The sequence below is a fragment of the Sitodiplosis mosellana genome, unplaced genomic scaffold (genome assembly GCF_009176505.1).
Source record: "Sitodiplosis mosellana isolate CC-2019 unplaced genomic scaffold, AAFC_SMos_1.0 Smas_scaffold_30, whole genome shotgun sequence".
NCBI classification, from domain to species: domain Eukaryota; kingdom Metazoa; phylum Arthropoda; class Insecta; order Diptera; family Cecidomyiidae; genus Sitodiplosis; species Sitodiplosis mosellana.
In genome coordinates this window covers 4,786,196-4,812,033 of record NW_022595272.1, presented here as the reverse complement: position 1 = coordinate 4,812,033, position 25,838 = coordinate 4,786,196, and the positions used below count along the sequence as shown (strand labels likewise).

The 25,838-nt window shown below is 38.3% G+C and overlaps 1 protein-coding gene across 11 annotated transcripts in view; it reads left to right on the top strand.

Moving 5' to 3' along the window:
- LOC129569112 (serine/threonine-protein kinase tousled-like 2) overlaps positions 1–25,838 on the top strand; it is a 66,776-nt gene that overhangs the window by 20,902 nt on the left and 20,036 nt on the right. The window contains exons 1-2 of one of the 11 annotated variants that reach the window (XM_055447577.1): positions 13,725–18,657; positions 21,885–22,616. The exons of 7 other annotated variants lie outside the window; for them this stretch is intronic. In XM_055447577.1, the coding sequence (XP_055303552.1) occupies positions 22,569–22,616 (48 nt within the window). In that variant the 5' untranslated portion in view covers positions 13,725–18,657; positions 21,885–22,568. Of the gene's footprint in view, positions 1–13,724; positions 18,658–21,054; positions 21,073–21,884; positions 22,617–25,838 lie in introns of those variants that run through there. 3 more of the 11 variants (XM_055447580.1, XM_055447581.1, XM_055447578.1) reach the window with 3 other exon arrangements.

Here is a 25,838-nt window from a genome sequence, read left to right as displayed (position 1 = left end):
GAGAGATAAAGATAGAGAGACAGAGAGAGCACACAAGCATACACCGCATGTGCGATGGTACATATCTCAATCGAGTGAGTACGAGCCGCTTCGAACTCGCTATGGATTTTGATTCGCGTGCTGCCTCTGTATAAATTAATATGGAATGTTCACTTATCCGCACTTATGTGGCACCCAGATGGTGTTTCATGTCATGACCGACCATCGTCGTCGAAGTCGTCGTTTTCGATATACAACACTTGTAAAACGTATTGTACTAAATTGCTTCGTATACGCTCTCTTTCTCTTGCTCGATTCGTCGAGCGAACAAACGTCCGACCGAGCTAGCGAACAAACGAACGATAGATCTATGGCGTTCGACGTCAAACGTGACGTGATACGGGCAATTTTGTTGAGTTTGAGTTCACGTCGGCATTAACCAAACGTAAGCAGAAACTAACTAAAAGATTCGAAACTTTGAAAAAGTAACACACATTCTCTCACCACATACACACTGCTGCGCAGTATCTCCAACAGTTAAATGACGAAAAAAAAATGTACACACACAGCACACACTAAGCACAATTGAAAGAAAGATGTGGAAAACATCGTAAACCTTTAACATCAATTGATTCTGTGTCGACTCCATATTAAAAGCAAAGGCACTTTGAGTCTCTCTGTCGTTTGCTCGACACACGGTAACACCGTACATGCTACCCATAGCATATACATATATTCAAAACGACATATACGACGTTGCCTCAAGCCATCCATCCATCCGTTTCGTGGGATTTTCATGGGACGTTCGCATTTTTCCATGAGAAAATTCGATTTTTTCCCTTTCTCTTACGAGCTAAAGTTTTGGATCGCAAAATATGACATCGAACGAAAGGAGAAAAAAAATAATTTCAAACTTTATCGAATAAATCGATAAAAGATTACAAAAATATAATAGAATTGAATGTGAAATTCGGTTCAAATTTTCATGTCATGCAGAATAGAAACTGAATTGTGAGTTTTTCTTGAACAACCGATTTTCGATGGCGACGATTTTGCCAGACGAACGGCAATCCACACACACACACACACACGAGAGGGAGGAATAGAGTAATAATATCGGGACAGAGAGACAGAAAGAGCAAGCAAAAGAGAGAAATTGCCGTGAGAATGAACGAAGCTTTATTTCTACGATGTGATCATGTCGAATTTGTACGCTCATAGTTTATTTTCCAACGCAGAGCAGCAGACAACTCAAGCGGGAGCGCTCACTCTCTGTACTCGCACGAGTCTAGTACACACGTTTATGAATCGGTCACAAAGCATGAAAACACGTTTTTTGCTGTCTCTTCTTTCGATTCCCTTTCGCCTGTCTTCCTGCCTGCCTGCCGGCCTGCCTGCTCGCTTGCCTGGTTTGTTGTATGTACTCTCGGTTGTTGTTCGCGTTTTTCAGTGAGAGTGGGACTATTATCGCATTCAGAGCGGAAGAATGAATTAATTTTATATGGCAATGCGACCGACCGACCGACCGAATGCGCACCGCGCTATCTGTGTCTGCGTGTGTGTTTATGTATTGTTTCATTGTGTGATGATGCTATACACACATACACCAAAACAGTCGGTTGCGTTGATTGTGTGTACGATTGGCGCTGTATATGCCTGACTTTCTGTTTGGAAGAAGAAAAAAAACGAAAAAAATTAAAATACAATCAGCTTTGATGATATAGCGAATGAATGCGAAATCGGAGGCCAAAGTAAACACATGCAACGCATTGAAAAAGCAACGCAGCGAACGTATGAATTGCTTTTGACGTGATACAGCGTCACGTTTAAAAAGCTGTAAAATAATCAAAACCGTATAAAACTGGTCGGCTGGACGATGTTAAGTAGCTCTTGACAGCAACGGCAGCACCACCACCGACAACAACGATGACGATGAATTTTAAAAGCAAATTATAACGAGACAACTCTCGCGATTATACAATATCACAGCGTTTACACCGCGAGCGTATTGCGGCCGCGAACAAGTCAAAAGTGCAGACCGAGCCAGTAATCGTCGTGTGGTATTTTTAGAACTTGTTATTTGTTGTATGTGTTGTTTGCTGTCGTCGTCGTCGTCGCTGTCTGTATCTCTCTTTCTTTTTTCTCGCTCTCTTTGTGTGCATTTACGCACATTTTGTAATAAATACTGGTTAACCACCACAAAATGATCATGTATACACGGAACGAATGAACAAAAATGACGGGGCAATCTTTGAGTGAATAATTTTTTGATTGACGACGCGCACTGAAAATAAATGAGGAAGATAATGTCGAAAACAGTTTATTAATAATATGATTTCAATTGTTGTGTGTGGTTTTTTTTCTTCTCGCTTTTTTTCTCTCGCTTTTTTCGGTGTTTTTTTCGGTTTTCATTAATGTCCATCGATACGGCGGTAATTTGTATCAAATTAATCGCCCAGTAATTTCCACATGAATTTATTCAATCGGATTTTTGATGCCTATCGCTCGCGCCAACCCGAGACTCATCGCTTATTTGATTCTGATGGTACCGCTGCCCAAGCAGCAGCAGCGATACACGTTGTTTGCGTCCGATTTCAATTTGCCAACCGAACAGAAGTACTGAGTACCGATTGCACAAGAACGAGGAAAAAAATATGTATGCACGCAGATTTATCTTGTACTTGTTTGCTATCAGCAGAAATTCCACTGAGCAAAAACACAAATACGAATGAGGCAAAGAGCGCAGCCCAATGAGTTTGCGAAAAGTGGATAGAATGAGCTTTTGTTCTCATTGAATCATTTCTTCGTACACTTTTTTTCTCTCTCTCTCTCCTTTCTGTGCTGCTTCTCATTTAATAGCACTTCATTTGGTTCTCTCAGAATCTCTTTTCTCTCCCTCTATGTTGCTCTCTCGTTCCAAAGAATTAAGGCATTTTTGGACTGAAATCCGACGTTTAGTGCCAAACATTCGGGTCGGTCGCACAGCGGAATAATATGGGCGCTCGCGCTCTGTGTGTATATTTGCGTTTGTACCATATATTCTGCGATGGGTAAATAATGTAGTCATTACGAGCTGTGCTCACTGTGCTCACTGTATGCGAATCTCGGTTCAGTTCTGTTCTCGTGTCGTTTATTTTCCACTTGGCTATGTATATTCGGGTTCACATAGGTTGGCAACAATGCACATTCGACAGCTGATCGCTTGCTATGGACGAACAGCAGCAGCAGTAGCAGCAGCCAACGAGCCGAATGTAGAATATAGACAGAATGAAAAAAAAAACAGCAACACAACGCACATACGAGAGAAAAAAAAAACGTATACACTTTTTTCTCGGCTCTTTCCATTTTTATTTACATGGAATGACGATAGTGTCGTTGCTGTGCCGCTTTCGGTTTATCGTCATATATTCAATTTGAAGCAAACAGCATATTATGGATGGATAGAAGTGAAAAATATTTCTAAACTGGCGCTGTGTTTACCGTACACAAGTAGCGAGCGCACACAGTTTGAACGATTGTTGTTTTGAAATCTCTGTGTCGAGCTGTGCAAAAGCAGCAGCATCGATTCAACCTTAAATTCAAAATGGTTGATTTTTATGACATCAGAACTTCGCAGTTAATGCGATGGTCAAATGATCAAAAGTTTCAATAGAGAATATGGTGCGAGAGTTAACAGTTTAATGTCTGGGTATCGTTGCTCCAGCCAGTTAGTCAATGTAATTCTAAGCAAAATGACTGCATCAATTGCGACATTTTATGGTTCTTTTTTTTACCACAACGGTTTTGATTCTGGATTTACTTAACAGAGTTCATATTTTTTCAAAAAATCAAGTTGATTTAATTTGAAAATGACATTTTCTTCATTCGAAATATTCTAATTACACACGCGTGAGTAACGAAAATAAAACGCCCAGCACAAAGAGCAAATAATTTAATAATAATGCCAAATTCATCACAAAATAGCACACATTTTACATCCTACTCGAAACCATTTCATGAATCATTCATGAAAATGGAAAAATTTGCAATGAATTTAATCGTTGAATTGATCTAGCTTCAAACAATTTCAGTGTTTCACTCAAATACTTGATAAATTGAATTATTTCAACAGAGTTGTTTACTCTGCATTTGATTTACATAGAAGCTGTAGAGTTTTAGCATTGGCTATGTTTAGCACTATGCAATAAATTATATGCTCCTACAATTTCCCTGTTGGTTGTGCCGTAGTCAAAATCATAATTTTTCATGGGAATACATTCTAAACTATCGATGATGCATTCTATTGCTCTTTTTTTCTCAACTCGTATGTTTTTCATATTTTTAATTTGTCCACTCTCATATATCATATGGAGGAAACCATGCCGATGGCCCATGCTGAAACAATACGTAAAATGACTAGTACAAATACAAATTTATATTTTAAAACTGTTTCCACCAGCCTCTTGCGGCATCATTGTCCAAAATTTCTATTTCTTCAGCTCTTTTAATATTCGAATCTTCCAACTGACCAATGTTATTGACTTCAATGAAAACATTTCCAACACTAGTTAGTAATGAAGTGATTGAACTTTTACCGTTGCCAGTTTCACCCATAATCAATATCATCTGTTCTATCACCTTTTAAAGGCTTATTTTCAAACAATGGAGAAAAAAAGTTCAAATCAACTATAAAAATGGAAAGAACGTATAAGAAAGAATTTATTCTGAATGAAATGATCATCGACAAGAGTTCTGAGTTATGAACTCATTCGAAAACTAATTCCAAACTAAATCATTGTTCACGCTTTCGAAGCATTAAATGAAACGGTTTCGTTATGTATTCCGATTACGATGAAAATTTGTGTATGACTAAAGACCGGATGATCGCAATCAGCATTAATCACCTCATGTGTGACTAAGAAAGAATTATTATCAAAAATGAATAACTAGCAAAAATAAACACATTTGCCATCATAATTCTCTGCGAAATGAAAGTAAAGAGCGAACGTATGGAGTGTTTCGGATAAATGCGAATATTTCAATCGAAACAAATGGATTTCGAAGAAATGGCCATGAATCAGTATATGACAAATTATCAAATGTGAACTATTCATTACTAAATATTGTTCAAACCAGCAATATCTCAGTTGGAATTGTCCCTTCCCACTGATAGAACACATATTTCAATTACCGCGTGCGATTCAGTATCAATGAACAAATTAAGAAAGTTCATTAACAAAACGCTGGTGAGTTTAAAGTGTGATTGTATTTCGATTTTGAGTCAGCAGTCCGTTTTTTTTTTTTCGGCAATGGAATTTTCCACTGGCACAGACGAAGTAATGATACTACAAACAAAGTCACAATTCGCAAATATTTCAATACTTTGTAGTACAAAAATATCTCTCATTCTCATTTGTCGACACGATTAATCGGTCGGTTTGAAGGAATTTCATGTAGCAAAAATAAAAAGTGGAGAAACAGCATTGAGGTCATTGTTGTCATTAACGTTCAATTGCTTTGAAAAATATTTTCTTCACTTGTGCTGTTGATGTTGCTGTTACTGTGTTGTGTGCTTTTTGTGCGAAACGAAGAGATCAAATGCGTAATTTAGATTTGTGTACTCTAAACGGTTCGGGTCGCAACTCTATTGAGTTTTCGATTTTGAGTAGCGAATCGCAAAACGATACTATTGAACGGCCCTGACAGAAACAAGCAGACATACACAGAGAGTACGAGTGAGAGCGTAATATAACATGAGAGACTTTCCGTACACATCACAGAGAGCGCGCGCGGTGGCTACATAACGCATAATGTGCACATGACGAAGACGTCGTCGTCGTCGTTTTCTGTCTAATAAAATGCAAAAGAAGAAATGAATATGAACGCGCAAAGTTCGCGCAATGCGCCATATTTATTTTGTATTTTCTTCTTGTACAATACATAATGAGAATGTGTATTACACACGTATTACATTCCTATTCGCCATATTCCGGTTTGGTTTATTCCGAACGCGAGCCACAGTTCATTCGACTATGACACCTGCGAGGCAGAGCTAGAAGCTGGCCCATTCGTACAAAATATTCAATTTAATTTCGCTGTTTTCTCACTCTTTGTTATCTCTGTGCGAAGGAGAAGGACGGTGCGGGAAAAAAAATGCGAAAAAAATTCTCAACCCGAATCAATAAGAGTTTGTTCAGAGTACTTTATCAGTTCGACGAATCAGCGATTCAACGCCAGTTGAAGAATTCCGAAATAATTGAAATGCATTCCATGTATTTGCAATGAGAGTCGTTTTAATGCGAGCTCGCGTATTCAGTGAAAAATGTCACACAGTCTAACAATTTAATCGATCGATTATAAACGCGAAATTACAAAAGAAAATGTAAATTTGCTGCCATTTTTTTTCTCTCTCTCTCTCTCTCTCTCTCTCCCTCTTCTGTGTTGTCGTGTCGTACTTGGAGAGCTGCACACGACATGCATCGATTTTATATAATCGACTTAAATGGTTATGCGCTGAAAAAAAAAAACGCCTTACAACTAAGCAATTTTTTGTTTGTTTGTTCGTGTTTCAGAAGACTTTGAAAATGGAAAAAAAAAATTCTGCTGTGGTTTGAAGTGCAAACGCTGGTACACCAAACAAAAATTTACAGTATCAAATGAAAGAACAAAGATTTTCGGCAGCCATCGTTAGCGAATAACAAAATGCTAAAGTTTTAGGTTGTGTGTTTTTTTTGCTGCTGCTCTCCTCATGAAAAGGAATGATGTACATAAAGAGTGAGAGCTCTTTCGGTTCACACATGAAACATTGCCACGTACATAAACAGTCATACATTTCACCAGTTGTTTCGATGTACTTTTGCAGAGTACATAACAATTCGTGTGTATATAAAGTAGAAAATCACGAAAAAAAAGAACACAACGTATTCACTTCGGTGTGCAAAGTTGAAATTTTTGCTTTGGCTGGTGATTTTTTTTTATATATATATATATACACAATATTATATAGCGGCTATGATTTTCAATGCAAGTGAATTTAAGAGTGCTCAGTATCAGTAGCGGCAACACCAACAACAACAACAACAACAACAACAACAACGACACCAATCGAATAAACGCAAAAAGTACAGTCACACCGAATGAAAAAAAAAATTATTTTACTCACTCGCATATAAGAAAATACCTACCGATTGAGAGAGAGCGACAACAACAACGACGGCGACTACGATGACGATGAAACTTATGCTGTACAACTAAAGATACAAACGCCACATACACACACACACAATAGACATATGTATACATTATGTGCCCTGGTAAATATTAGCAGATCAGGGAATTTATATTTACATGGAATCCCATTTTGCTTTTCGGCATCAGATTCCTCGGATGTTATCAATTCGGTACCGAAACAGTAAGCCTTGTCAAAACTTACAGTGCATTCCAATGCAAATTGGGATAGGTTTTGAGCGGAAAGACCAAAATCAACAATTTCGAATGAGTTAAATAATTTCCGAATATTGAAATTGTTCCGGCCGAATGATATGCAATCAAAATGACACTCAAAAATCAAAAATCCTACTCACTCATGACTCGCTACATTACAAGCACAAAGAGGTGGCTATATCCGAGTGCTATAAATAAAATTTCAATAAATTTCCTTAGCGTCGTCGATGTCGTTGGTTGGCATCAGAGCGAAAGAGAAAGAGCATGTAGCAATGCAGTGCGGAATCGAGGGGGAAACAAACCACTAAACGTTAATTGCTCACATTTAACCGAAACATATGCATATATATAAAAATAGTCTTTATTTTTAAAAGTTAGTGAGTTTGCTTCGTTTTTTCCCCCCTACGTTACTGTTGTTGTTGTTGTTGTTCATCATATATTACAAATAACTTTCTAAAAATACACACATTTCAATTCACAGACAGTTCGCTTGATGCGAACAAGAGCGATGAAAATTATGACCGAATAAGAAGGCATGCATCAGTCGCACAATTCGAACAAGTAAATCAAACTTTGAATATATTTCGTTTGTAAGCTGATTGGCGTTGTTCGTCTAATGTGTTTTGTGTGAGTATGTGTGGTGGCGTCTCGAAAAATTGTTGTCGATTTCTTTTGCTCGAGCGTAAGAAGAAATTTTGCAGAACAAATTGTTGAAATCAATCAACCGTAGTCGAAATGAAATTTTCGTTAAATTGTTTCAACAGTTTCAAGTTTGTAGATTTGATACGGTTATGAGCAACAAGGACACCATTAGTCACATACTATAAAGAAATGAAATCCACACATTTATTCGTGGAATGTTTGCTTATTTTTGGATTATTTATCATCACCAAATATTTGCGGCACTTCGAAATCGGTTTTGGGGAGTGACGAAAAACATCGATTATTTTGATGATGATCATCATCAGCTGGAATGTGCGGCATTGTCTCATCAGCGGTTTTTTCTTTCTTCTTCGTTGGTGAAGCAAAATTTAACTCTTCGCATTTCAAATTGACGACTTCAACTTTTGGGATTTTAATTTGCATAAAGTCTTAAAAACGATGGAAACCGCACTGGTGCGATGACAATATGAAGTTTGTTTCTTTATTGCAGTAGCGCAATATATAGTGTTCGAAATGCGATGGAGTTAATAATGGACGATGTTGTGCCATTGTTCGTTTGCGCATAGACAAATTTCAGTGGCTCTAATGGAAAAAAAATGCGAAGAAATATTACAAACACTAACCCAAGACATAACATAGATATGCTCTCCATACTTGGTGATGTTTTTTTTCTGTGTTTTTTCTTCATTTGCCAACTCTTTTCTATCTTCATCGCGCACACACACACAACTGAATAGCAATCTATCTTTTGTATTTAACTTTTATACATTTTTTTTTTCGTTTAATTCGATTCAGATTTGCTGCTTTTGTTTTAGTCAACGGTGTGTGCTGCTGTTTTTTTTTCTTCGTTGTTGTTACTTCTTTTTACGTTGTTTTCTCGCAAGCGAGCATTGCATTCATTTGAATTGCAGTGTACACGCCAATAGATGTCGTAGACGTGGCAGCGGGCGTTAGAGAATGGCCAAGCTAACGAATGTATATTCGCTATCGTTTGTTTGAACAAACGCACTGGCGACCATCAATTGTGTAGAGATCGCCGTTGCTGCACTCGGTGTGTGTGTGTGTGTGAGTGTGGATTTTCGAATTAAATATGTGATATGATTGCGAAATCTGGCAACATCACATTCTTCATCATTTAATTGCTGCCTTAATAACTCGATCTCAATTGGTCAATTGAGTGCATGTTTGTCTTGTGCTGCGCTTTCTTTCATTTTTTTTTCTCGAAAAGTCGTCGTGATTTGTGTTTTCGGTGAGCGAGTGAGAGAGCGAGGGAAAAGTCGAGTGAAACTATTAAAAAACAATTGAAATTAGAAACACAGAATAATCGATTTTTTTTTCGTTCATTCATTCGAAATCAGTCAATGATTTGGGTCGTATTTTGCATGCATCGTTAAATTGAAAATGGAACAAACTGCTGACTGTTTCACACCAAATATTTTTCTATCGATCCAAGTGCGAGATGTAGATTGTAGAGTGTATCGACGAAATTCTGTTGTTGTGTTTTTCTTCATCGGATTGCGTTTCGTATTTTTCCGAAATGAAAATGGCAAAATATAAAACGAGAGAAAACATAAGTTTCTATTGAAAATATAACCAGGTTATGTGTATATCGCTCAGAGAGTTTCAGAGGTTTCTATGTGTCTCATCGTTGTGTGCATGCTGTTTGCACAATGTGCACTTTGGAAATGATGTGCATGTGGTTGTTTATGTGATATGGCAGAGAGCATCGCTGGGCACATATATATCAAATATGCTCGGGATCGGTTTTGTATAGAGATCTATAGACAAAATCAACTATGTAAAGATATATTTAATGTAATGCACAACAAAGCAACCAAACGAAACGAAACGAAGCGAACGAACAAACAACCTGCACTCACTCACTCTCGCTCGCTCACTCCATCCTCTTGTTACTGCTGTCACTGCTGCTGCTGCTGGTGGTTGCCTTCACCGAACACGAACAACATAAACACGATGGCAAAAAGTTCAATTGCACCGGCGTAGCTGCAATTCCGATATGTATTCGGTGTCTCCGTCCCTCTCTCTATCTGTCTCTCGTTTGCTCGCTCGAATTTTCTTTATTTGGCCGTGTGTAGCCGAAATTTGAATATGAGAAATTCGGAAAATAAATAGGCATGTAGGTGGACGGCCATATTGTGCGCTTCGATGCGATCGAGCGAGAGAAAATGTGTGCGAACGGAGCAAGTTTGATTTATCTTTTGTCAGAAAATCATTCGGTCCAAAATTGAACTATACACACATGCAGAACATTTTGTGCGAACAAACAAACGCTTCGCACGTTTTGCCATAATAGTTTTGATGGCTTTGGCCAATCGGTAGGGCCATGCAACCAATTTTCCATGCCGTAAAATAATGTAATTATTTCAAGGGTCAAGTTTCTGGACTCATGAAAACGATTTGCAACCGGATTAGGTGGTAATTTAGTTAGGAATACCTTTCGAAATTCCCGGCTATCACTCATCTCTCTCTCTCTCTCTCTCTCTCTGTGTGTGTGTGTGTGTTACAAAGTTTAACTGGAACAGAGCAAAACCAAATAAACACAGTGAGAGAGAGAGAGAATAAAAGAAGATGGTGGCGAGCAGCCAAACAAGAAACAGGAAATATCGAAATCAATTTCTCTATTTTCCGATTTATTGTTTAACATTTCGAAACAAAACCTAACCGTATCAAGTATGTACATATATAAAATGCAATGAAACAACGAAAAAGATGCATTACGGTACATCATCATCATCGTCACATACGTTCGATGGTAGCGTGTTGGGTTTTCGAGCAGTCTGCCAACCAAGCCGTTTGTATATATCACTTAAAATATCTATTTTAACGGGCTGCGGCTCAGATTGTGTGTTTGTGTGTGGAATCGAGAGAGAGGAGTAAGTGCATGGCTACGCAATAGAGAGCTTGATTTGGGTCTATGAAAATGGTGTGTTGTATTGCTTGGCGTTGCTGGTGCTGGTGCTGGTGCTGTTGCTGTTGCTACTTCAGCATTTCGATATATATGTTGTGTGCTTTTTTCTCTCTGGCTTTGAAATAAGAATCGTATCATGCATACAGAATTCCACCATTTTATGTTTGCTCTCTCGAATCAAATAATCAAAGCAGCACACAGCGCCGATAAAACGACAGCAGCAACGGCAGCAGCAATACCGTCACCAGAACAAACCATAGCGAAATATGCCGTGGCATAACAAAAACAGCATCCATAACATATTTCGGTGTGTTGTTCAGAAAAAGTGTTTTGCTTCGTTGCTGGCTGCTGCCTCTGCTGTTCTTCTCGTTCAGTTCATATATGAGGCAATGCCCAGGCAACAAAAAAAATAATCGATATTCACAACGAGCACCCAGTGCCTATAGCGAACGCTAAAGTATTGTGTGCTGAAAGTCGTCCTCCAACAAATTACGTGACACCAAATAATCATTTTCGATGTGAGGTTTTTTCATCACTGTCGCCACTGTCGTTGCCATTGCTGCTGCGTGCATGAAAATGCATTTGAAAATTTTCTGCTAAATCACCAAATAGGAGAAAATAGTGTCTCAAGCCATTTGAAATGCAACGGTACGCATCGAGATTCAACTTTCTGCGAAAATTGCGACTTTATGCAATGGACGCCATTTGCTGTGTATGTGGGAGTGTGTGTTTGTTTGTTTTTTCACCGCTTTCGACGTTTTCTCGTTGCAATTTTTCGTATTCGTCACATGAATCTGTGTCTTACGCAGACGCTCGATATCGCTGCTATTTCTCTCGCTGTCGATAGTCACGCTGAATAAAACACCACACGTCTGCATATCTTTCAATGCTATTATATTTTTAGTTTTCCCATATCGAAGAGTCGTTGTAGTCGATCTGTTGTGTATACTTCTAACATGTAGGAACACTATTTACCGGCATAACATTCTATTTTTCCTTGCAACTATTTCGCGCACGATAAAATGAGCTGCGAACAAAATGTCATGCACAAATCGGACCGAACGACGACGACGACAACAACGACGATGAAATAGACGAAGACGACCACAACGGCGATGGCAACGGCAAGCTGAGAGAAATATTTTGAGATGTTGCCAAGTAATTGGTAGCGATGAAATGCTGTATGAATTACATACCAAAACATCAACAGCTCAAAAGAAATAAAATCGCATAAAAGAACAAAGACAAGTCGTTGTACGATTAATACATTGCAAAAGATAGAATACGTAGCAGCAAGAGAGAGAGAGAGAGAGAGAGGTAGCGAGCAGAAGACGACCGAGTGTTCCTCATAGCCGAGGCATACACAAAGACAGAACCGGAGCAAAGAAACGAGTGAAAGAAAGAAAAAAAACCGTCGCCAGAATATATCAAAATGTACTGAATATTCTGTGTGAATATGAGCACATATCAGAGCTTAACAAGGCGATTTCAGATTTTGCGAGAAGCGACTAAATCGACAAAATATATATTTTTTGATCCGCCATGTTTTTTATTCGTTTCTTACTCGTTCGTCGTGTGCTCATAGCTCTCTCTCTCTCTCTCTCTCGAAATTCTCATTATTTAAAATACGAGATGGAAGAGAAAGAAAATTTTCCACGCTCTTCTTGCGCGCATTTGATGCGATGTTACGTAAGCGCTTGCCCTGAATATAGAATCTACTCTGTGTGTTACATTGTGTGCTATGGCCCTCTTTTTTCCGCTCCATACTGCTTGTTACCTACCGCTCTTGTTCATGAGCTCAACAATTTTTGATTATGCAAACACATCCGAACCCGAACGTTTGTCGAACGGTTCGTGTGTTTTTTTCCCCCCAACGAAATGAATGAATTTTAATTAATTTTCTCTTCTCTTTTCTATCGTTTCAGGTAAGTGACAAATCCAATACATCGAATCCATGTGCATTTTCATTAATCACATATCGAGCCGATCGACAGTGAAATCGTCTAACAGCGCCTCCGAAATTAAACACTCCTCTCTCAATTAGCTGTTGGGTAAGCGTAGAGAATAAAAAACCATCACATCATGAAATCATGAAAATTAATTTGTTGAAAGACAAATCACAATTGGCACGAAGTGATAAATAATGTGTCAAAACTTTTAAAGCGAAACTATAACAATCGCTCATTAAATCGTTCTACTTCCTCTTGGGCTGCCAAAAAACCAACACATAATCACATTTTTACAAATTCATTTCAAATGTTTGCTTGACAAGCGTACACCAATGCGCTATGGCTCACATTTTTGTGACGATGCCCGAGAGTATACACAGAGCGAGAGTGCAAAAAGAAGAGATCGTTGTCTTTGGCGTCCGATTCAGACGATGAAGAAAAGAGAAAAAAATGGGATCGAGTTCGATGAATTGTTTGGTAGCTGTGTACGCCATTAATGACCATGAAGGCACGTTTTTCATACCGTTTGCGCATTGTTTGTTGCGATTTTTGATGATGATCGTTTTCTTTTCGCTTCCAACGCCAAGTCCATTGTTATTTATTTCAGCTTCAAACTGGTTGAAAAAAAAAGCAAGAGAGAGAGAGAGAGAGAGAAAAAAAACAATAAACGCGACCAAAACAAAGATTATGAATACATACAAATTTACCGTTTTCTTTTTCATTCTCTCATCAAAAACTACAATTATTTTTCGTCTTTGCTACTTCCAGATGATCATGAAATGTATTTTCTTTTTAGACCGATTTTGTTTTATACATACCACATTTTTATCGTTCGCAATTCTTCTGGTAATATTTTTCGAGTTGCGCGTTCGAGCTCGTTTGATTTGCAAGTCACAAGAGTCAGTCGTACTGTACTAAATTTTTTTTTCTCTTCATTTTGTTTTCTGCATCAGCGCAAAGTTTAATGAACTCTTGTGTGGCATCGGAATTTCTCTCTCTCTCTCTCTCTCTCTCCGTCTCTTTCTGTCTCTCACACACGCTCGACGAAAAAAACCATCGTATCGTCAGAGCGCCGATACTAATATTGCTGTGTGCTTTCACATTGCTTACCATATGAGAATGGTCGAAACTAAAGCATGAATAGAAAAAAATATTATGATGCACATTCATGAAATAATCTAACAATCTAATTGAATGCATATAGATCAGTGGCCGAGTTGAACGTGGAAAAGAAATCGTCACGATTGCCTATTTCCTGCTTCTTCTTCTTCTTCTGCTTCTTCTTCTTCTTGGTGGAATGCAATATTTTGTAATTGTGTGCAATTTTGCATCGCAAATCAGCCGAAACCATATTTTCAACAAGAATTTCATCAACGGCAAAGTACACCATGAGTGTATGACATTTGACTGCGATTGTTGCCGTTTGTTCTTTTTCCTCTCATTCTTCTGCCGGTTCATTTTCAAACTACCGCGCACCAAATTTCAGCAGCTCCATCCAGATCGAAAAATGTACGCATCGCAAATTCGGTTGCCATCGGCAGCAACAGCAGCAGCATCAGCATCAGCATTCAAAGTGCTCTCTCTGTGACTGTACCGAAAAAGTTATGCGATATACTTAATGCTCGTGCAATTTATATTAGTTGAGGCTTTGATTCGAAGCTTTAGCTCGTCTCGTATTGTATTGGTTTTTTTTCACTCTTTCCTCGACAAAACTTGTTCCGTTCGGAGGGCGACCATTTGTGTTCGGCTTGTCGAGAATATGTGAGAGAAAATAATTCGTAACTTCACTTGAAAATATTCTATGTGCAATTTGTATTTGGCATCGAGCAAGAGATTCATATGTGTCGTAGAACTATGAATAAAAATTCTTGTCCTGTTCGCCAATTTGCGCTGGTATTTGTGTGAGTGTGTAGTCGCTGGCTGTGGAGGATGTAGTATTATTTTGCCACTTACACCATCTAAAAATCGATAACGTGAAGAAAAAATAGAAGAGAATGGCAGCAGCAGCAGCTCACACAGAACAATGTTCAAAGCTTGGGCCCAGAGAATCGGAAGCGACAATTCCACGAAACGAAGGTTGTTGCGTAGTGCGAAACGAATCCAGAATAAAATGTGCTTGGCATCATTATGAAAGCGTTTGATTCTCGTCACCCTGTTCTCATTGCGAATAAAGTGTATGTTGCGCGACCATCGGAACTGAACGCATCAAATGAAGCGCAAAGTTCGTCTTTTAATAAAAAATTCGACGAAACAACATTGTGGATGGCAGTAGCGCCATCGCGTCAGGAAATCCATACATATATTTCATGTCTGTTTGACTGGTGTGTGTGTGTGTGTTTTTATAAGCATATCTGTGCTTATTTCGGTGAGCAGGTGTGGTACAGACAATACACTGTGCTCTTTATGTTGTTATTTTTTTGTCTTCTTACATGAACCGATTGTTGTTGAATATCAAAATCTCCCGTTGGTCGGGTTCAAAAGACTATGGCGCGCAGTTGTTGTTCACCTCTTGCTTCAACACACAAAATTCAAGCGTATATTTCTTGGACTCTGCGCAAAATTCCACAAATAAATGACTACTTAAAAACTCCGGAGCACAGCAGTAATTTCGAAGCACAAGTGTGCTGTGTATTATGGAAGAAAATATAGCATTCGGTTGGTCTCGACCGATAATTAAGAAGATATCACCTGCCCCCGTTGTTTAACCTGCCCGGTCGTCGATTATTCAATTTGCATTTTCATTGGCATTTTAATGACGTTTTCTTTTGAAACAGAATAAAAAAAACCTTTGGCACGAGGCGGACATTTTCATTTTAGCGTTTTTTGTTTCTCGGTATGTTTTCTCTTTTAGTTAATCAAATGGCACCTCCATGAAGATACACGGGATTTTCCGTCTCCAGAGTAAATCTTTGCACTGCCAAAGAAATGAAATAAGGAAGATGGAGCGAGAGAGAAAATCTTGCATGTGAAATGAGGACAGCGAATTATGTCATGTAAAAATCTGTTTACGAAATCGACCAATAGGTTTTTGGCGAATGGCAAGCAGCAAATTTTGTGGCAAGTGTAAGCCAGTGTAAGTTTGAGTGAATTTTCTACCGTGGCTGCTGCTGCTGCTGTTGATGATGGTTGTTTTTGGTGCGCAGCACAGAGCAGAAATTCAGCCACAATTGGCGTGTGTGAGCGAGCTCGGGCAAAATTTTACATTTATGTGGATTTGATGTGCTGTACATGTATTTTTCACGTCGTATTCAATGTGTTTTCTTGACTCGGCTCTCGGTTTATGCTCAATAGCTAGCTAGCTCGTCCGTTCTCCACCATCACTCCGCCACACCGATTTTACTTGATTTTCTTTTTCTCTCTCCACTCACTACTTATCAAACTCCGCAAACGCGCGATAAATTCGCATCATTTCCTCTCATATTGTGTGTGCTTAGTACACATTGGATGGCTGTCTTTCGTTGGTTCGTTCATTCGTTTGTATGTTCGTTGGTGTTCACTTTTTTTTTCTCTTCGTTGCGCTGGGCATATGGAAATTGGTTTAGTTTATGTGTAATATGTATAAATGCTGTTGTTGTCTTTGCCATCGGTGGCCATGCATGTGCGCGCTGCGCGTGTGTAAGTGGTGCTCAGTGTATGGCAGTGAAAGAGATTTTCCATTAACATTTTACGCTGTTAGAAAATGTGGCATAAGTAAGATGAGTGAAATGAAACGAGGTGGAGAGAAATGGCTTCCATCGAAAATTCGCTTCTCTTGATGGCTACGTGAAAAATAGAGAGAGAGAGAGAGAGAGATGAAGAGAAAAAAAACACACACGAAAGAATGATTATTTTTTTTCGGTGAGTTGTGCCTGTTGTACGATGCCATTCAAAGATAACATCTCTCTTTCGTAAATTTATTCCGAGTTTTGCACCGCACTCACTTTACTCGGCCTCGGTGCTCATCCGATGCGAAAATGGAAAATGCAAATTTTCGTAATAAAATGGCTTGGCATCAACATCAATCCAGCTGTAATAAAATCAGACAGTTATTTCGTGACATTTAAACTGACACATAAATCTTGAACAAGCATTCGTACAATCACACAATCATCATCATATCATATCATAGCCTGTCTAAATATTTTCTTTTTTGGTAATATCCACACTCACACACAAACACATACTCGCTCTTTCTGGAAAGATTGACGAAAAAGAGTCTACGTTATCGCTTGCATTGCTTGCTCAATCGGTGTAATGTGCATGGCCAGAATTCAGCAGCAGCAGCAGCAGCAGCAGTAGAAGAAAAAAATATCTGCCGTTTGCTATTTATAAACAGGCATGCAGCCCATATTTAAATCGCACAGATGAATTACAAAAAGAGAACCACCACCACTAGCAACACCAAACAAGCAATAAGAAATTCAATTGTGTGAATGATTTTCATTTATTTAATTCGTTTGTTGTCGTTTCATTTTGCTTCGGTTTGCTTTTGTTTCAGTTTTAGCTGTTAGTTTATTTAATTTTCCCTCTTAATGTATGACACTAGTGAAGCCGCTTATGTATTTTATGTTGGTCTTTCTCTGTCTGCGTGTGTGTGTGTGTGTGTGTGTGTGTGTGTGTGTGTGTGTGTGTGTTTTCGCTCTATGAAATTCGGATATGTGGTGACGGCCAACAGGCACACACAGCGAATGAATAAGAGACAGAGAGCAATTTTGCGATTTAGCACCACGAAATCTTAAATCAACGAGAGCGTTCAGTACAGACCGATTTCTTGTTTACTCTGTGCGGCGCACCGTTCGATTTGTTGCGAATAAAAAGGTCCGTTTTTATGGTGCTGTTGAGCGATAAAGCTGCAAGCATTTTGTTTATTGAATCATTTGACGGTTCACGACTCTAAAGATTTCCAACCGTCGAGTAGCAGCAGCATTGTTGATCCATTGAGCTGTACTGTACTGTGCGCTTTTGTATGTATGGTACAAGTGTATGGGAATCCGTCCGACTCTCTCGATTACGAGTATACGTTTGAGTGTTTCTTCAGTGTCGGTTAATGCTGGTGCGCGTTGCGTGTGCACGTATTGCGGTTGCTGTGTGTTAACGTGTTAAACAAAACGACCGTATTTTCTACACACAACATAATCATTGGCCCGTCACTGACAGTCTGTTTTAGTTTGTATCAAAGTGTAGGTGGGTCAAAACACTGTTTTCTGTGTTTTCAAACAGACGTACAGCTCAACGAAAACCAGTTGACAGCGATTCGGTGAATAAATTGTTTCTTGATTTTAAGCAGCTCGCTTTCGGACACCAACCAAAAAAAAAAAAGATAATTTTAAATAGCGAGACGAAGAAAAAAAATAATCTTTATACGTACCAAAGTGTTCAACTTAATAATAAAATAATCGTAGAAAATTCCTCATCGAAAGAAACAAAGGGAAAAAACAACGATTTTTTTTTTCGAATCGTTTACGCAAAGTCGTTGCCGAAGTGTGAGAATTGAAATTGAAAGAAAAAATAACGAGTTATAACGTTTCGTCGACTGACGCTTAATTAGTCGAGTAACTGGAAAATGTCATAATTGAACCCAATCAAACTGGCACAGCAAATTGACTCTGATGTGATTTTGTGTGATAAATGTGTTTCATGTGATTCAATCGAATTAAAAGAAAACTCATTCGAATGAATAGAGAAAAAAAAATAATTCATCTTTATCAATGGATTACGCTGTTTCCTTGAATTTAGGTACATCATTGAAAACAAAGAAAAAATACGAAACAAAAAAAAAACTCTGTCAGTGAAGAGAGAAAAAAAAAACATTTTGCTGCGAATGAAAATTCAATAGAAATTCTCATCGGAATAAACCAATTAATTCAATGAGTGGTGATTCGTTAAAACTGAAACGTTAAACACAAGCCAATCGCAATAAATTATTTGCCATTTTTTTCCATACGCATTTTCCCATTCAACGAACATCTGACAAGGACTTGTAAAAAATATGCGCTGCTGCAGTCATACCCATATACACATACTGCAATTGCAAATGAAAACGACCTGTGTATGGTGTTTTTGATTTAATAAGCGTTGACTGTGTATATTAGCTCTGTGTGTTTAAAGCTGCATTTTTAATAAGTGGTCGAAGTCATTACGGACGGTGTGTGGTTTTTTTGTTGTTGTTGTTCACTCTGTCTTTCTGGCTCGCCAAAATCAGTGCGCGCGCGATATATGTGTGTGTGTGTGTGTTTCAACAATAACTTTTACTCTTTTATCGTTTTATATTCGATTTTGGCATTCTCGAATGCATTCAATTCAATGCTTTTTCGCCACAATTTCACGGGTTAACGACAAGAAAACGAACAAGAGGGAGAGAAAGAGAGACAGAATAAAGAAAACGGATTCGCGTTGGAAATAAAAGCCAACAATAATCGTGATAATTTGGTGTGTGTTGCTTTGTTTCAACTGCGCTTTATTTGCTGCTAGTTGAATGAACGAAGGCGGCAAGACATCGATACGCGAAAAAAAAAATAGATTTTTATTTTAAAATTTGCGGTGAAAACCGTGTCTCACTCTCACCCTGCATGTTCAAATGTTTTTTATTGTTTTGTCTTCGTTCGGTGCATTTACTTGGATCGCCTCATTCGTTTTTCACGTTACTTGACCCATTCGGTTGTAATGTGCAATAGTGATAGTGTGTTTGTTCAAATGATATGGTGACAAGGCAACATTGCATGTGCGGCGTTTTTTCTTCTTCTTCAAATTCGTTAAGCCCGAGCAGTGTAGCCATCATTGAATAATCAAAGCGTTTTTAATAACGTATATATGTGTTTGCGCTTCGAGTGTATGACTTCTATTGCATATGTTCCTTTCGGATTTGTATCCGAATTAGAAATGTACAGCCATGTCGATAAAGTAGAGAGTGGAATGAAAAGAGAAAAAAAAAACGGCATGAAATAAAAATAATCGAATACATCTATGAATGCACCGACACATGCATGCATGCATACATTCGCTGCACTGCACAGCCACTGATTCGGTCGGTCTTTGCGATTTCTGCGCTGCTGCTGACGCTGCTGTTCATACGCTCGGTCCATATATTTCCATATCGAAATCGAACAATATACATCATCTTATGCTATGAATTGTTTGTTTGCTCTCGCTCATTCACCTATATATTTCATGTCGCTTCTCTCGCTCGCTCACTCACTTGATCTCCTGTCCTCTTCTCGTTCGCACATCTTTTGTGCAACGGATATTTAAAATTTAAATAACCGAACCGAACCGATCATATTAATAACTAATAAATGCTCTCCAATCCAAACTCTTCGCCATTAATTAGTTAAATTGATTTTGCTGTCGATTGCAATCGAAAATCAGAAATGCGAAACAAAGCACAAATTTTCGCTTAGACTTACGATGAGAGCGAGGGGCGGCCGAACGAGAGAGGATCCATTGCGTTTATTATTAGAAGTATGCAATTAATTCCATTCTCTCTCTCTCTTTCTCTCTCACGCTCTCACGCTCTCACGATCTGTGTGTGTGTTTCGGAAAATTGGGATTTACAATTTGAAATTTTGTTGCTGGACAACAGTACAAAGGCAAAACATTTGCACACAAAATACTTCGAAACTAATTCGGCAGCCAAAATCCAAAGACAACGGGCGACAACGAGATGGAGAGGGAAACACACAAGTTCAATGAACGTTACCATTTTCATTCGGTTCGCTCTCTGTTCATTTGTTTCAACTTCACATTACATCGATACATAAATTCAGCAGTCGGGTAAAATGACAAAATGTAATTTCTCGCAGCGACTTGAATAATGCAAATACTTCATTTGACTGCATCAAAATCGAAGGCCGAAATTTTCTCGACAGAAAAAAAAAAAAAAAAAAAAACAAAATCCACTCATTCGTTGTTGCTGCTGCCGCTACTACTGCTGCTGCTGCTGTGTGTTTGGTTGATTGGTTGTGTGAATCGATTGCGACGATTGTTCGCCGTTACATTTCCTTCACGGCGATTTACATTGCGCTATATTTGAATGTGGCTTAGAGAGCGAACGAGAAAAATAGTGCTAAAGTTTAGGTATTCGTGTCTCTCGAGTGATAGAGACCTCCGATGCAATCACAAACGTCGTATAATTGTGTTTATAATAGCACACAGGTACTACGAATAAGAAGAGAGAAAAAATCGGAGTACGAAAAAAAATATAGCCGAAACAACAGACTGATTCAGTATCTTTTACATTAACGTATTAATATTTCCTATTTACACGGCGGAAAAATATTTCGATTTAAGCGAAAATGAAATGAACAAAAAAAAATCGTAGTCATTCGCAGGCATACGCTCACATTCGCATCAAGCCACGGGAATTGTGAAAAGAAGTGAATAAAACGAACGATTTGAATTGAACAATACATGCAAGCACAGCAACAGCAGCAGCCACTTTACGAGGAAAATTAACTGTGTTCACAGCAATTTCTTTGCTGCGTGTGCTTATTTCATTAGTGGAGAGTGAACGAAAAAAAATAAATAAATATTATTATGTATTTTTGGTATTACAAAGAAATTTCCTTGCTTTGCTATTGAACGGTTCGGAATTGTTTCGTCGCCTCTATTTCAGTATCTCTCCATTTTGCTTTCATTTTTTATTTCGTTGTTGCTGCTGTTGTTGTTTCGGTTTATTTGGTGAATCGGCTTGTGCACGGACCTATTGAATTTGGTGAAATTGCCTCGATCGACGTGTGTGTGTGTTAGTATTTTCGTTTCATTTCATGTGCTAAAAACGAATAAATTTCTGCCCAAATGCTTTGTGCGGCAGATCAATTTTGCCTCTTTGTGCGGTTACATTTGGCATTCCTTTCATTCGCAGTGTGTGTATACGCTTTTTTCTCTCTTCAACTGACTCTTCTCTACTGGAACAACAGAAAATGTGTCCAGAATTGAGACGAATCGTTGTATTTTTTTTTTCGCAGAGTAAAAGTGTGTGAGCCACATCGACAGAAAAAGATGCATTTACTATAAACGTGAACACAAATCCGAGTAAAACAAAAAAAAATTTGTTCGCCTCAAAAGACGGTTCATCGGTAGTAAGAATTCAAGAAAGAAAATACAAGCACAACGAGCGCGAGAGAGGCCAACAACAACAATCCAGACTGGCAGAAAAGGAGAAATAACATTGAAAAAAGTGTATAATTTTTTTTTTCTACAATCGCTCGTTCGTTCGTATGTGCGTGAAACAATTACTTCACGAACAGATACAAAAGCAAAGAGAACATCGACTACAGCGACGATACCCCGGTATGAAATAATAAGTATGAAACAAAAAGAAAACGCAAAAATAAATGTGTTTTAGAATATAAAAAAAGAAGTTGAAAACACAATCAATTAAGTTGCTAAACGAACAAAAATATACGCGATTCATCCCCACTCGTCGTGCGACAAGGAACATCATCCAAGCCAACCAGAGAGAGATATATGTAAAAAAAACGTTGCCAACAACAATATCAGCGACGACGAGAAACAGCAGAGGCAAAAAAAAAAATTTATACACACTCGTTAATATTTAAATATGCGAATATAAAAGAGCGAAAAAAAGAGATTATTACAATTTTTGGAATGATATTAAAGTGTGCAACGAGAATGTAGCATTTTGGATAATGTTGAGCTCATGCTATTTATATGTGAGTTATACACACAATTTATACGTAAATATTTTTCAATTTTATTATTTGTAATTTTAACACCATAGAAACCAATATTACCAACCTGTGCTTCTCTGCCATAAGAACCAATGTATTTGACGTGACATTGAGTAGCGGTGGCGCCTAAATAGAGTCTACGCCAAGTTTAGGAACTTTCAATACTTCTTGTTGTTGCGAAATCCATGACAATAACAACAAGTATTGATAGTTCTTAAAAATGCCGCAAATTGCTAATACATCTTATTCAGGCGCCACCGCTATCTTGCGCCGGGCAAAAGTATAGGTTGAATATTACCCATTTCGTTCATGTGGATTTTGACATTTAAGCTTTTCGATTGATTGGTCATCGACTCGACTGTTTTTTTTAATTTTTTCTTCAAACTCAATGGGAAACATGTTGAAAGAAAAAACGGCGTGAATTATGCTCGAAACAATGCATCGATTTAATCCAAACTCCAAATATGTGTTGTCGTTGAAATTTTTGAATGAAACATTGATTGAAATCCCATTGTGTGTTGTAATTTTTCCAGAATATAACCTCGATATTAGCAAAACACTCTTCTACTCGATACACTCTAGCTACAATGGCAATGCCCAAGGAAATCCCATGCATTTACGCAATCCAACACAAAAATAGATAGATATTTCTATTTTGCATCTATATATAAAATCAAATCATCATACATTCCGCCATATTTGTTGGCCATTTGATTTGAATGGAAACACTCAAAGATTTTCTCTCTGTTCCACCGATTCGGTTGGATATTCACTCTATTGTATTGGATGGAGCGTATGACTATATGTATATGTGCAATTTATGTTTGATACAAAACATTCGAAAGACAAGAAAGAAAATAACAACGGCAGCGGCAGCCAGCTAGCACACAAGCGGAGACCCAACCAACTAAATGGAGAGGAACAGAGAAAGAGTGCGCGCATCGGGCAAACAGAGACGCTGAAAAAAAAGTATAAGCAGCAACGAACGAAAAAAAAACTCGGTGCTGAGTGTATAAAAAGTGAATAGAGACTAGAGAAAAAAATCGATACGAAACGCGACCACGTATACCGTTTATGCCTTATGTGAATAACGTTTGTTCACCCAGCAGCAGCAGCAGCAACAGCACAAGCATATTATTTTACGTGCGTACAAACGACACTCGCATCGGGAGCGATTTTATTCGAATTTTTCTTGCCTTTAATTTTTCGTTCATTGTCTTGCCCATTTCTTCTTCGGTCCACCATGCGCATTACACATAAATCCATTTGCAGCCCGAAAATCGAAATCTAAAAAATAAGAGAAATAAAATATAAACGACATCGAAAATATTTCGAAAAATGTCAAAATTATCGTCGTCGTCGTCGTCGTCATCGACGGTGGCGAAGAAAAACATCGGGGAAAAAATAAGAATACGATTTTTGTGTGTGGACAATGAAAATCAAATATATATACATGACAAATACATGTATATATATCGTCCATAATAGAATTCAACGCCCAATGTTTAACGTTCATGCACAATGAGCCTAGTGCCTACATCACATCACATATCATCACTTATTTACCAGTCCAACGGCAGCGGACCGTATGTACATTTGGTTATGGTGAATGTCAATTTTTTTTTCTTCTGTTTCGTTCCGTTTGTATATACAGGATTGATAAAGTGTATTACATTAATCGGTGTGCTTGGGCTATTTGCGATATTGTCGTACAATCCATCCATGAACAAAACGAGACACTCACCACAGATAAAATACGTTTTTATTATTATTCTTCGGTTTTCGTCAAATGGAAAAAAAAGGAAGCGAGAAACCGAGAGAATGAAACGAAAAAGTAGAAGAAGGAAATAATAACAATAATAATGATAGAAGAGCAGTGCGAATGAGTAAACGATGAGCACGCTGTGAACGAGCCAATACACACAGCGCACACGATCCAGCTAAATAGTTATGTGGAAATTGTAATGTAACAAAAGTTGGTGATTTTAACTAAGTTACTCCGCAATGGCCAACTTCATATCATTTCGGAGTAGATTGTGCGCTTCTACACACAAGCAACGTACATCGGTGTCGTACATGGTCGATTGACAGCACACATAGCCAAGCATATTGGTCTCTTGTCTGTCTATTAGATGTGCAGCACGAGCGGCGACAAAATATTAGCCGAAATGCTAAAAAGGCACAGAAATCGCGGCTCGTGTCTCGTCATGAACGCGCTCAAATAACGATACGCAAAATACTATTTTTATTTGTATTCCTCTCGATCTCTTTCTCTCACTCAGAATGAAACCGATGTGTGACTCTCTTCTTCGCTGTGTGTGTGTTTTTTTTTCGCTTGGATTTTTTGCCACACATTTTGGCATAAATTATTTAAACTTGATACAAAACGACCAAAAAGAAAAATGGCCAGCAACAAAAGAGCGACAACGACGACGACGACGTCGACGTCGTCGTCGTCGTCACACAAACGGTCGTTGTATGCACGAATAAGAGATGTATATCGGCGTGGAACTCAGCGCAAGGGACGCATGTCGTATTTTAGACCGAGCATTCAATTTTATATTCCTTTTGAAGCCACACGAAATTGTGGATGTTGTTTGTTTTATTTTTTCCATTTGCTTCTTTCTGCTTCAGTTCCACGTTGTTGCGAATCATCCTTAGAAATTGAAATAATTCGACGGCCGAAAAAGGCGTTCATCATATGATGTTGTCTGTTTGGTGTGAAAGAACTACGCAAATGTTTGTGATGGAAAAATTTAATTCCATAATAGCCATAATTGGGCACTTAATCACTGCCACCACAGCCCTTTCACACACAAACACCGACAAGTTCAGCGGTTGGCCATTTTTTTCTTCTTCTGTCTCGTTCCCGTGTGTGATAAAGCGCATTAAGAATGCGCGAGACGAGAGTAGAAAATGAATACGAGCAAAAAAACAACAGCAGCCCAGTTAAATCAAAGATGGCGGGCATTTTGTATATTCGCTGCTCGGCTCATTTTATATTCTCTTCCAATTGAATGCTCGCGATACTATCAATGAGTAGCCAACAAATGAACGAGCGCACACAAAAAAAAACGATGGCTCACGCAAATTTCAGAGTTGGCGAATCGATATCGTTACCGTAACATCGAAATGAAGACGTGATACAATTTTTTTGTCGGTTGTTTTTTTCTCTCTATTCATTTGATGTGATTATCATCATCGTTCGGTGTGCGGCTTTCACTCTCG